We start from the raw sequence: 13,782 nt of genomic DNA, 5'->3' as shown, positions 1-13,782 counted from the left end.
TGTTCTTGTGTTTTGTCCTACTTTTGCTAAGTATATGCATGGATCCCAAAAAAAGTACATCTTTCCAAATAATTCTCTTCCAATTGATTTTAAGTCTACCTCAACACTTTTTTAACTTCTGGACTCACCATGGTTTCACATCTTGCTACTAGTGCATCTGGCTATCTATGACCATACCATCATGGCAAGCAACCATATCTCATACATATTTCCTAAGTGTGTTACTTCATACTTGAACTTTCTCATAGATTCGGTCATTTTTAATCTTGTCTAGTTTTTTACTGCATATTTATAGCATCCGCATCTTTGCGACACTCGTCTTGTGAATGTGTTGAATCTTTAGCGGCTCACCATTCCATCTGATTTAACATTGTCGGCATTATAAGTGTTCTACCTATAGAACTTGCCTTTCACTTTGTTAAACATTCTTCTATCCCATAACACCACGGCCGGTACCACCTTTCCATTTCAACTATCCGATTTAAATTAGATAGTCTTTATGTAACATATTAATCTATTTTTCTAAATCTCAACAAGACACTAATATTTGATACCAATAAGAAATTTAGACAAAATTTTAAAGATCCCACCACTGGGCTTTATAAGGAGATACGATATATTAGGGGAGCAGAGATCAGAAAGTAAGGTGAGAGGCAACAAAAATGAAGAAATGAAGGGTGTAATAACAAAAGTAGTCATGTGTGGAGATATGAACTTATCACATTACACACATATAGACGTGACCAGCCAGAAGGTATATTTGTACAAACAAAATCTTCCAAACCATCACTGCAATAATACCCCTATGGCCAACCCTGTCCTACATTGTGTCAAGTGTCATTCTTGACAATGAATTTAGTTGAAGACAGATATATTTGGAGGAAAAATCAAGATCTCTGAAAATTCCATTTGTTTTTTTTCGTTTCTCTTACATAATTGCTGTAAACTCTGGCAAAAAACTGTGGTGCTTTTCCAACACCAGTGACCATGATAAAGAAATCATTGCAGATAACCTTTAATGACTCCATTTGGTGCAACAAGAAACTAAAATAGAAGTACAGTTGAACAGAATACATAGACAGCCTCATCATCATCATAATCATAATCATGTCAGGCAGACTGACAATCACCTTATTCTTCTTGTTCCTCAACATATCTTGTTTATTCCCTGCCTCAATTTCTGGTTTAAATCAAGAAGGTGTTTCTTTACTGTCATGGCTTTCCACTTTTAACTCTTCTGCTACTGTTACATCGTTCTTTTCATGGAATCCAAGTCATGAAAGTCCATGCAAATGGGATTATATCGAATGCACGAGTAATGGCTTTGTTTCTGATATCAAGATCAGGTCCATAAATCTTCCCGCGATATTCCCAACTCAGATTCTTTCTTTTCCGTTCCTTGAAGTGCTAGTGCTCTCAAATTGTAACCTCACTGGTGAAATTCCAACTTCTATAGGAAACTTGTCGTTGTCGTTGAGGATTTTGGATCTCAGTTTCAATGCTCTAAGAGGAAGTATTCCACCTGAAATAGGAAGATTATCACGACTAAAGCGACTTTCATTGAGTTCCAATTTCTTTCAAGGTGAGATACCAAAGGAGATGGGAAGTTGCACTGAATTGCAGCAACTTGAGCTCTTTGATAACCAGCTTTCTGGAAAGATACCTGAAGAAATTGGCCAGTTAACAAATCTTGAAATCTTTCGAGCTGGTGGTAACGTTGGAATTCGAGGAGAAATCCCAATGCAGATATCAAGCTGCAAAGAGTTAGTCGTTTTGGGTCTTGCAGATACCGGTGTTTCGGGTCAGATTCCATATAGTATAGGTGAACTCAAGAAGCTGCAGACTCTTGCTGTTTACACAGCTAATCTGACTGGTGAGATCCCTCCACAAATTGGGAACTGTACTGCTTTAGAGGAATTGTTTGTCTATGAGAATCAAATCTCAGGAGAAATTCCGAGTGAACTAGGTCTCCTGAAGAATCTCAAGAAGGTTCTGCTATGGCAGAACAATCTGAGAGGGGAAATTCCAGTAAGTCTTGGAAACTGTTCGAGTTTGAAAGTGATTGATTTCTCTTTGAACTATTTATATGGTGAAATCCCTCCATCTTTCGAGAATTTAGGTGCATTGGAGGAGCTTCTATTATCAGATAACAGCATTTCTGGTGGAATCCCATACTATATTGGCAACTTTTCCAGCTTGAAGCAACTAGAATTGGACAACAACAACTTTTCAGGTGTGATTCCACCTACCATTGGGAAACTAAAGGAGCTAAATCTGTTTTTCGCTTGGCAGAATCAACTGCATGGGAGCATACCGACAGAGCTAGCAGATTGTTGGAAACTTCAGTCTTTGGATCTTTCTCACAATTTCCTTATAGGGTCCATCCCAAACACTTTATTCAATCTCAGGAATTTGACTAAGTTGTTGCTGATATCAAATGTTCTGTCTGGTGAAATTCCACCTGATATTGGCAATTGCACCAGCTTATCAAGATTACGCCTTGGATCAAACAGGTTAGATGGTCAAATTCCTCCAGAAATAGGGGACCTGCCGAGTTTGAGTTTTCTTGAATTGTCACAAAATCGATTCACTGGTCCAATCCCTCCAGCTATTGGCAACTGTGCACAGCTAGAAATGGTTGATCTTCATAGAAACAATCTTCAAGGGCCAATTCCTTCCTCTTTTGTGTCCCTTACTGGTCTTAATATATTAGACCTTTCCATGAACAGAATATCAGGCAGCATTCCAGAAGATGTAGGGAAACTCACATCACTGAACAAGCTCATACTGAATGGAAACAACATAGATGGAACGGTTCCTAAATCACTCGGATTCTGCCAGGATTTGCAGCTGTTGGATTTGAGCAGCAACAGACTCGCGGGGTTAATCCCTGTAGAGATTGGGAACCTGCAAGGACTTGATATTCTACTCAATTTAAGTCGTAATTTCCTGACCGGGCCAATTCCTGAAAGTTTCTCCAATTTTTCCAAGCTAGCCAGCATGGATATCTCTCATAACATGTTGATTGGAAACCTTAGAGTACTCAGTAACCTTGATAACCTTGTTTCTCTGAATGTTTCATATAATAACTTTTCTGGGGTTCTTCCTAACACAAAATTCTTTCAAGGTCTCCCTACTAGCGCCTTTATTGGTAATCAAGAACTCTGCACTGACAGAACTGAATGTCACTTAAGTGGTGATCACCATGGATTGAAATCCATAAGAAAGATCACCATTGCTATTGTTCTCAGCATTTTCATGGCCATGCTAATTTTGACAGCTTCTGTTGCCATTTTCATCCGGGCACAGGGAGAGATATGCCAGAAGGATGACGAAGAAAATGGTTTGCAGTGGGAATTCACCCCATTCCGAAAGCTTAGCTTCTCTGTAAATGATGTAGTGCCAAGACTTAGTGAATCTAACATTGTCGGAAAGGGTTGCTCCAGTTTTGTTTATCGCGTTGAGACTCCATCAGGACAGGTGATAGCGGTGAAGAAACTATTGGCTAAGAAAATCGGTGAGGTTCCCCAGAGGGACTTTTTTTCTGCTGAAGTTAGAACACTGGGATCAATCAGACATAAGAACATAGTGAGGCTTCTCGGATGTTGTAATAATGGGAAAACAAGATTGCTCTTGTTTGATTACATTAGTAATGGGAGTTTAGCCGGACTGCTCCATGAAAGGAGGGTATTTCTGGATTGGGATGCTAGGTTTAATATCATACTCGGAGCAGCTCAGGGTTTAGCTTATCTTCACCATGACTGTAATCCTCCTATAGTCCATCGTGATATCAAAGCCAATAACATTTTGGTTGGTCCACAGTTTGAAGCTTTTCTTGCAGACTTTGGACTTGCAAAGCTACTAAACTCGTCATCAGATACTTCAAGAGCTTCCACCGTAATAGCTGGTTCCTATGGATATATAGCTCCAGGTGAGTACATTTTCTCAAATTTTCGTGCTAAATATTCAAATATTTACAAAGTGCTCAACATTTTGGATAACATCATTATGCCAGTATTATTGAATATAGCTTTATAATAACACTTGAAGTTCACTATATTAGTCTTGTTCCCTGAGAAATTATCTGTGCAATACATATGGTGGTTATAAATTGGGTACATGACTATGTTTGGAAAGCATTCTAAATGTTTTGGTCCTACATTGCAGAATATGGATATAGTCTAAGAATAACTGAGAAGAGTGATGTCTATAGCTATGGCATTGTGCTCCTTGAAGTCCTGACAGGGATGGAACCAACCGATTCCCGGATACCAGAAGGTGCCCACATTGTCACTTGGGTCAATCAGGAGCTAAGAGTAAAACATAAGGAATTCACAACAATTCTTGATCAGCAATTACTTTTAAGGTCTGGTACACAAACTCAGGAGATGCTTCAAGTTCTTGGTGTGGCACTACTTAGTGTTAACCCATGCGCGAATGAAAGACCAACAATGAAGGATGTAGCAGCAATGCTACTAGAAATAAGGCATGAAAATGAAGATCTCGAGAAGCCTAATCGAGGACTGGTACCGAATCCTAAAGAAGCAGCTAGTTGCCCTAGTTTCTCTGGTTCATCTCAACCTCTCATTAGATCACCTCCTCAGTAACACTAGTTAACTCTGTCTTTATCTAGCTCTAACTTGTTGATTCTTTCAAGTAGTAACTAATAAGGATGTATAGCTTATCGATGTGCATTAATATTCATTTCAAATAATTACATTACTCTCTCCAGTACCAAATATTTGTCCTTTTAACAAACTAAACTTGTTTCAAAAAAGGAAGTCATAAACAGTTTTTTATTTTTCAAATCTACCGCTTACTGCTTCATCATTAGACTTAACACGTTCGGAAAATGGCGAATTTAATTTACAATAATAAACAGAAAATTAAGAGAGTAAAAGTGCAAGAACAATCATTGAAATGACAGTAAACCAATATTAATGTGTGGTGATTGATTAAATGAGAAGCATAAATAGGTGATGATTAAATATTAGGAACCAGATATCAATTAGAGAAGGTAGCAGCAACTGCAGTGTCAGATTCCAACTGGGGCCCTGCATATAAATGGGTAACTCTGATTCCAGGGGCGTATGTAGCCTTTTACACACAATATAAATATATATGTAAAAATATCTACTAGAATTTCAACTCTCAACAAATATTAGTTTTAAGAATACAATCAGTTCAGTATTGAGAATCTTAAAAGTTAAAGCACATTAAATTTAAATCTTAGATCCGCATAAAACTGTGAAGTCCCATTTGTAGTTTGTGGGGGTGATGATAAAAGGCAAGGTTGTGACAAGATCTTTGTTGGCACTATGTAAACTGATCAAACATGTAATATGGGGAAAGCAAGGGACCATGTCCCTACCAAATTCTTTATTAGTCATTTTCAAAAAAAAGAGATGAAGCAGCATCAACTCCTTCACCATGTTCTTGAAAGGTACATTGCTTTTTAGGCCATGTGATATCAAACCTTTTTAGGCCCACAAGTAGGTTACAGTAATACATCATGAAGTTTCAAAGCATACATTATGTAAGTATCAACTTTCTATAATCTCTATGAGCATACAGGGTATTAATAAAAAAAATGTTCTCTTAAAATCAGGATTCTACCTAAGCATTTGATTACTAGCTACTCATTGCCAAAAAGAAAATAATTCTTTTAAATAGTTTTTCTACTGTCAAAAGTTGCTGGTAAATTTCATGTCCTGTGACCAAGAGGTCACGGATGGAAACAGCCCCTTGCAGAAATATAAGGCAAGACTGCATACAATAGATCCTTGTGGTCCGGCACTTTTCGGATCCCGTACATAGCGGGAGCTTTAGTGCACCAGTCTACCCTTTTTTAGTTTTTTCTACCATCAGTTGAATATAATCCGACTTAAAAGATGTTATTGAGTCTTCTAATGAAATAGGTTCAAATAGAATAGAATGGATACGAATTGGCTATGCTGCTTGGTCTCCGCCGTTGGTATCCAATATGGATACTGATCTAGAAGTCAGATTCTTTACATAAATTTTAGTATTCGGGGATGGGGTATGGATCCAACTGCAGATATGAGTCTTGAATACAACCTAATATACAATATATATTTAGATTTATTAAAGTTACTGAACTAAAATTAGTAAAATTTAGTTCTTTATAAACGCCTAATATTTTATTCATAACATATCTAATAGCAAATCACATTCACAAACCTAAAAATTAAACCAAATGCTCAATCAATCTATACTTCTCGGTCAGAGATATAGTCAAAGCACTCGAGGTAAGTTTTTTAAATCTAGTACGGGTCCCATATTCATACCCATGTCATGTCGATACGACGAAAATTTTGGAAAGTATGAGCAACATAGCTAATAGGTAGGTGAAAATCTCATTTATTGATAAGCATATAAGAGACCATCACTCTATCCCATTCCCATGAAAACAAGTACCATATGAGTACCTAATCAAGATAAGGTACAACCCCATAAAATTAAACTTATGGATAATTGTAATCACAAGTTCCAAAGATATGTACAATATGACAATCAACATAAAGTAATAAAGCAACATTTGTGTTTGTAGTTGATGCATCAACATAAAATGTAAATTTGGATGATATAAACCATTAACTTTAGAAAATCCACTTTAAACATGACTAACTAATCAGCAAAAAGTATTAAATCCATATTTCATACTTGGTGGTTTCTTTGTCTATAATCACTAAACATTATCCTCCTTATTTTGTTATCCGTCTTGTCATAGTAAAAATTGGAGGGTAGTTGATCCAACAACTTGGCTTTCAACCCCAGACTGGCATATACCAAGGCAAGATGTATAGACACAAAGGACATGTGCACAAAGAGGAAAGGACAAAGGTTGGCAGATACAAAGATCTTTAGTGATCACTAAAGAACAAGTGTGTTAGCTAGACGTAAAGGAGGTACAAAGAATGAAGTAATTAATGCAAAAAGAATAATCTAAAAATCACTCTATGCTTCTTTGACCTACTCTTTTTATTTTTATTTATTTTGAAACTGCAATGGTAAAAATTTACAAGAAATCAAAGAATATAAGGGGAAATATGATATTTTGCATTTATTTTTTTTGCGAAAGGCAAAGTCCAATACATCATTAACTATTCTTACAAAAGACATTTTAGTAATGGCTAATTAGTATTGTTTTTATCACAAAAACCTATAGAATTATCTTTGAATCTTTTTATCCATGTATTGCCTTATACAAACTACACAACAACAAAAAATTGTATGGGCCTTTGCTTTGAGAATAATCGTACTAACGCCTTCTCATCTTGTCTTTCTTGTGCTTCTAAGCTTGCTCTTTTAAGTCAAGCTTCAGGAGCAACAAACAACTTTTATCGCTAAATTAAACCCTAAAAATTCTTTGCTAATAGCTACTAATAGGTAGGAAAGAATCTTGTATATTGATAAGCATATAAACCAGAACACCACTCTATCCAATGAAAAAAGTACCATATGAGCACTTAGCTAGCTAAGATAAAGGCACATCACCATAAAATAAAACTGATGGATGATAGTAATGCAAGTTTCAAAGATATGTAAACATGTCAATCAGCATAAAGTACTAAAGCAACATTCATTTAGGTTTGTGTTTTATGCATGATACTGCTGCATCAGCATAGAATGCAAATTTGGAACACATAAACCATAAACTTTAGAAAATCCAATTAAAACATGACTTATGAGCATAAAGTATCAAAGCTAGGCTATGGTTTCTTTATATATAATCAGTGAATCATCTCCCCTCGCACGCTATCCATCTTATCATAGTAAAATTTGGAGGGTCAAAAACTTCTTTCATTCTCTAGACAGGCACATACAAGGCAAGATAGACACAAGTCACACAACGGACATGTGCTCAAAGAGGAAAGGACAAAAGAGTGCAAATACAAGGATCTATAATGATCACTAAATGTCAATTGTGATAGATGTAAAAGTAGTGCAAAAGGTAAACCCACAATACAAATTAAACGGCAATAAGATAAGTCAATGTTAAATTTAAGACAATTATAAGGGGTGAAGAGTCTTTAAGCTTTCCTCGGTCAGTGGTAGCACAGAAGGTATAATCAAACCTGGGAAGAATTTTTGTGAAAGTTTCAACAAAGTTGGTATTTGGTTATTTCCACAGAATTAAGGAAAAAACAAAAGGTGAATTTGATGGACTAGTTACTAATAACTCTTGCAATTGAAATGACTGTTTACTTATATAACTTTCCCATAATCACTCGTTTGAATAACCCAAGAAAAACAGTCTTAATCAGGTAGCTCATTTTGATAGTATAAGAGCTATAGTACGAGTACTTGGACACATAACATAACTTGTAATTTCGTGTGATTTAGAGGTGATGGGTTCAAGCATAGTATCAACCATTGAAGCTTGCGTCACAGACGTTTACATAAAACGGGACTCATTATGCAAGAAAATTTGTTTCAAACATAAGAATCAGCAAAAAATGTGTAGTAAAAGTTGCACGCTTTGTGCCAGATGTCTGATACCCAGCACCAAATCAAAAGAAAATCGGATGATAAAAATCGCAGTTTTGGCATTCTACTTTAAACATTTCAATCAGTACAAAGTAGCAAAACAGTATTTAACACTTTCTGATCTCTTTCAAGTTTCATTGACAGAAGATTGCTGACAATCAAGTGCTCTTAAAGTTGAAGTAAAGTTGACCACACACTTGGTTTTAAAATACAACAGAAAGAAGTAAGAGAAGTTCCACAGAAGTAATCACTCTAGTAGGTTTGCTTTAGACAACCCAGACAAGTGTACAGAGGGCAAGACTCAGATAAATATGCACAAAAATAAAGTATAAAGACTTGCAGAAACAAGGATCTAGATCTACATTGTTACCAGAAATAGATATTCCGACTAAAGCTTCCACTAAAACCATCGGTACAATAGTGACACTGCAACCGGGTGCAAATACGCCTTTGAACAAATGTACGCTAGAAACTTTCAGACAACGTTTTCCGTTTAAAAACTTTCAGACAACGATTTTCCCGTTACAAAACTCTTTACAAAAGCAATCAAAACTCTACAGAAACAGACATAATGTAGAGAGAATGTACAAAACTCGTTTCAAAAGCAATCAAAACTCTCTACAGAAACAGAACAGATATAAATTACTGCTTTTGCCGTTTTTCTTAGTCGTACAAAACTCGTTCCAAAAGCAATCAAAACTCTCTACAAAAATAGACATAATCTAGAGAAGGTACAAAACTCGTTCCAAAAGCAATCAAAACTCCCTACAGAAAGTCGTTTCTATCCAATCCATTCTAGGGGTCACAAAATTCGATACAATCTGGGGTCAAATAAAGACAAAAATCTAGTGGTTTCGATCCAATCCATTCTTGGGGTCAAAATTCGATCCAATCCATTCTTGGGTCAAAATTCGATCCAATCCATTCTTGGGTCAAATAAAGACAAAAAAGATATGTCAGTAACCACCACAAAGCACTCTTCGAGGGCATAGAATGACACATTTTTTGGTCAACATATCCACAATAATGTTGTTAGATTCTCTCGAAATAAAATTCTCCACTCGAAATAAGGTCTCCACTCGAAATAAGGGAAATGTCTCTGTTAGATTCTCCGCTCGAAATAAGAGAAAGGTCAATTCAATTCTCGACGGAAACAGAACAGATATAATTCAGGATTGATTACTATATGCAAATTATTCTTCAATTAATCCAGCCAGTTTCAATAAAATTAATGACTTAAAATCGATCAATAAAATTAATGACTTAAAACCAAATTTTAATATGTGGCTTTAAATATATACCCAAAACAAAAATATTATTAATAATATAAAATTATTTTTTGGTCCGTATAAACTACTTTGTTTTAGGATAGTATTCTTAGAAGATGTTAAGCAATTACATTCACATATTAATATTATTATTTATAAAAAAAAAGACTAACTTTAATTAATTATAAGATGTTAGTCATTTATTTGCAACACATTCCATTGAATATTGTTGTAAAAACTTTATTTATTAATACGAAGATTTGAGTTGTTCAAATCAAACAACAACAACAACAAACCCAGTGTATTCCCACCTAGTGGGGTCTGGGGGGGTAAGATGTACGCAGTCCATACCTCTACCTCTGATGAAGTAGAAAGGTTGTTTCCGATAGACCCCCGGCTCAAGGCACGAGATACCACACAAACACAAGTGCAGCACAAAAGCAGATTACATAACATAAATACGGCACCCATAAGTACTATAAAGCAGAGGAAAGCAGGGGAAAGCACACAGATTCGTAATACAACATGGAACACGGAACACGGAACACGGAATCATGACAAGAATAAAACCCCCACCAAGTAATTCCCTACACTAGCGACCCGAACTAGCCCTAATCCTCTGCCGTAATTCGCGTCCTCCAGACCTTCCTATCTAGGGTCATGTCCTCGGTGAGCTGTAATTGTTCCATGTCCTGCCTAACCACCTCACCCCAGTACTTCTTCGGCCTACCCCTACCCCACTTAAAACCATCCAACGCTAGCCTCTCACACCTACGGACCGGGACATCCATGCTCCTCCTCTTCACGTGTCCGAACCATCTCAATCGTGCTTCCCGCATCTTGCACTCCACTGAAGTCACACCAACCTTCTCCCGGATAGTCTCATTCCGAACTCTATCCCCTCTAGTCAGTCCACACATCCAACGCAACATCTGCATTTCTGCCACCTTCATTTTTTGGATGTGGGAGTTTTTAACTGGCCAACACTCCGCTCCATACAACAAGGCCGGACGGACTACCACCTTGTAGAATTTGCCTTTAAGCTTGGGCGGCACCTTCTTATCACACAGCACCCCCGACGCGAGTTTCCACTTCATCCATCCCGCCCCAATACGGTGCGAGACATCCTCGTCAATCTCACCGTTACTCTGGATCACGGACCCAAGATACTTGAACTTGTCCCTCTTACATACCTCCTGAGCTTCCAGCTTCACTACTACCTCATTCTCCCGTCTCACGTCATTAAACTTGCATTCCACATACTCTGTCTTGCTTCTGCTCACCCTGAACCCTTTAGACTCAAGAGTTCGCCTCCACACCTCTAATTTGTCATTCACACCCCCTCGAGTCTCATCTATCAGAACTACATCGTCTGCAAAAAGCATACACCACGGCACCTCCCCTTGAATACGCCGCGTCAACACATCCATCACCAACGCAAACAAAAAGGGACTAAGAGTAGATCCCTGATGCAATCCTGTCAGGACAGTGAAATGCTCCGAGTCTCCTCCCGCCGTCCTCACCTGGGTTTTCGCTCCATCATACATATCCTTAATTACTCTGATATATGCCAGCGGTACCCCACTCACCTCCAAGCATCTCCAAAGCACCTCCCTGGGGACTTTGTCGTAAGCCTTCTCCAGGTCGATAAACACCATGTGCAGATCCTTCTTCCTCTCCCTATACTGCTCCACCAACCTCCATACCAGGTGGATTGCCTCCGTCATCGAGCGGCCAGGCATAAATCCGAACTGGTTCTCCGAAATAGACACTATCCGTCTCAGCCTCACCTCGACCACTCTCTCCCAGATCTTCATCTAGTGACTCAATAACTTAATCCCCCTATAGTTATCGCAACTCTGAATGTCCCCCTTATTCTTATAGAGAGGGATCATGGTACTCCACCTCCACGCCTCGGGCATCTTTGCCGTCCTGAAAATTTCATTAAACAATCCAGTCAACCACCTTACACCAGCCTCTCCAACGAACTTCCAAAACTCCACCGGTATCTCATCCGGCCCCGTCGCCCTACCCCTCGCATCCTGCGGACAGCCTGTCTAACCTCTTCTACCTTAAAACGTCTACAATAGCTAAAATCCCGACGCTCCTCTGAGTGCTCCAGTTCCCCTAACACAATAACTCTATCCCCTTCGTCATTCAAGAGCCCATGAAAATACGACTGCCATCTCTTCTTGATGTGGCCGTCCTCCACCAACACTCTACCGTCCTCCCCCTTAATGCACCTCACCTAATCGAGGTCACGACCCTTCCTCTCCCTAGCCTTAGCGAGTCTAAACAACTTTTTCTCCCCTCCTTTCCCCTGTAACCCTACATATAAGCTCTCAAAAGCGGCCGTCTTAGCAGCCGTGACTGCTGACTTCGCCTCCTTCCTCGCTAGCTTGTACTCTTTCCTGTACACCCGCTTCTCCTCTTCATCCTTACTTTCCACCAACTTAGCATACGCCCCTTTCTTGGTCCCCACTTTCTTCTCCACCTCTTCATTCCGCCACCAATCCCCCCGATGGTGCCCGGCCCAGCCCCTAGAAACACCCAACACCTCACTTGCATTCTCCCTGATGCACCTTGCCGCCCTGTCCCACATACTATCCACGTCCCCCCTACACTCCCACACCCCCATTCCCGCCAACCTCTCCCCTATCTCTCACGCATTCACTGGCGTCAGGCCGCCCCACTTAATTCTCGGTCTACCCTCCTTACTCCTCCTCTTTCTATTCTTCTTTATACCCAAATCCATAACCAAGAGCCTATGCTGGGTCGAAAGATTCTCACTCGGGATGACTTTACAGTCCTTACACAACGCTCTATCCCCTTTCCTAAGCAACAAAAAGTCAATCTGAGTCCTGGCTACCGCGCTTCGAAAGGTGATCAGGTGCTCGTCCTTCTTCGGGAAGCCCGAGTTCACCACCACCAGCCCAAAGGCCCTCGCAAACTCCAATAGGGTCGCCCCCTCTTCATTTCTCTCCCCAAAACCAAAACCACCATGCACATCCCCAAAGCCTCCCGGTAGCGCCCCGATGTGCCCGTTGAAATCCCCTGCTACAACAATCTTCTCCGAACTAGGCACGCCTCTCACCACCTCCTCCAAAGCCTCCCAAAACCGCGTTTTCTCCTCCCCCTCCGATCCCACTTGCGGCGCATAAGCACTACACATGTTCAGGGTAAACCCCCGAATGACCAACTTAATAGTCATCAACCTATCGTTGATCCTCTACACCTCCACTACCTGACCTCTAAGCTCTTCATCTACTAAGATGCCAACTCCATTCCTACGCCTGTCGCTCCCAGAGTACCACAGCTTGTAACCATCCACATCCCTAGCCTTAGACCCTACCCACTTGGTCTTTTGGACACACGCAATATTGATCCTCCTCTTCCTAAGAATCTTCACGAGCTCTATGGACTTACCCTGAAGGGTCCCTATATTCCAAGACCCAACCCTCAGTCTACCGTCCCGCCCTCCACTGCCCCCTCCCCGCCCCGCGGCCAAACCTTGGCCTCCCTCCCACTCCCGCCCTCTCCTCATCCCCTGCCCCCACCACGGCCCCACGCCCCAACCCCCTCGGACATGACCCTATCCACCCATTAACACCCACAGCCACAACTACACGAAAGTATAAAAAAATATACAGATATACACGGTGGTAGTATCAAAGCAGCAGCAACAAAGAAATACAAGGCTCACACAAATTCAAAGGAATACTCCCGAAACAAAACTATACTCAATAATGGAATATGCAATACTGAAATAATACTAAGAATGGAATATGCAATAATGAAATACAATGAAATATGAAATAACGAAAATAACAAAGGTTAGAGGTCACCGAATTACGCTTGGGGCTGCAGCTGCTGGAGACGGAGCGGCGGGTAGCGGCTGGGGACTGGGCGGCGGCTGGCTGGGGACCGGGTGGCAGCTGGGGGAGGGCTGGGCTGGTGTACCCTGCCGGGTGGGGGTACGGGCAGGACAGGTAAGGGTGGGGTG

The 13,782-nt window shown here is 40.0% G+C and overlaps 1 protein-coding gene across 1 annotated transcript; it reads left to right on the top strand.

Annotated features, from left to right (window-relative positions):
- The first annotated feature begins 664 nt into the window (after positions 1–664).
- On the top strand, positions 665–4,719 carry LOC107867716 (LRR receptor-like serine/threonine-protein kinase RGI1). The gene is made up of 2 exons (XM_016714083.2): positions 665–3,931; positions 4,168–4,719. The coding sequence occupies exons 1-2, from the start codon at positions 1,108–1,110 to the stop codon at positions 4,605–4,607; spliced, it is 3,264 nt and encodes a 1,087-aa protein (XP_016569569.2). The 5' UTR covers positions 665–1,107; the 3' UTR covers positions 4,608–4,719.
- The last annotated feature ends 9,063 nt before the right edge of the window (positions 4,720–13,782 follow it).

The sequence above is a fragment of the Capsicum annuum genome, chromosome 4, assembly GCF_002878395.1.
Source record: "Capsicum annuum cultivar UCD-10X-F1 chromosome 4, UCD10Xv1.1, whole genome shotgun sequence".
Classification (NCBI taxonomy): Eukaryota; Viridiplantae; Streptophyta; class Magnoliopsida; order Solanales; family Solanaceae; genus Capsicum; species Capsicum annuum.
The sequence above is the reverse complement of the archived record's forward strand: the minus strand, read 5'-3'. Positions and strand labels throughout refer to the sequence as shown.

What these genes read in the sequence shown, in the direction of transcription:
- LOC107867716 (XM_016714083.2), top strand. Translation starts at nt 1,108, where the DNA reads ATGTCAGGCAGACTGACAATCACCTTATTCTTCTTGTTCCTCAACATA. An exon ending in CTATGGATATATAGCTCCAG is followed by an intron (nt 3,932 to 4,167) that starts GTGAGTACATTT and finishes CCTACATTGCAG; the next exon opens with AATATGGATATAGTCTAAGA.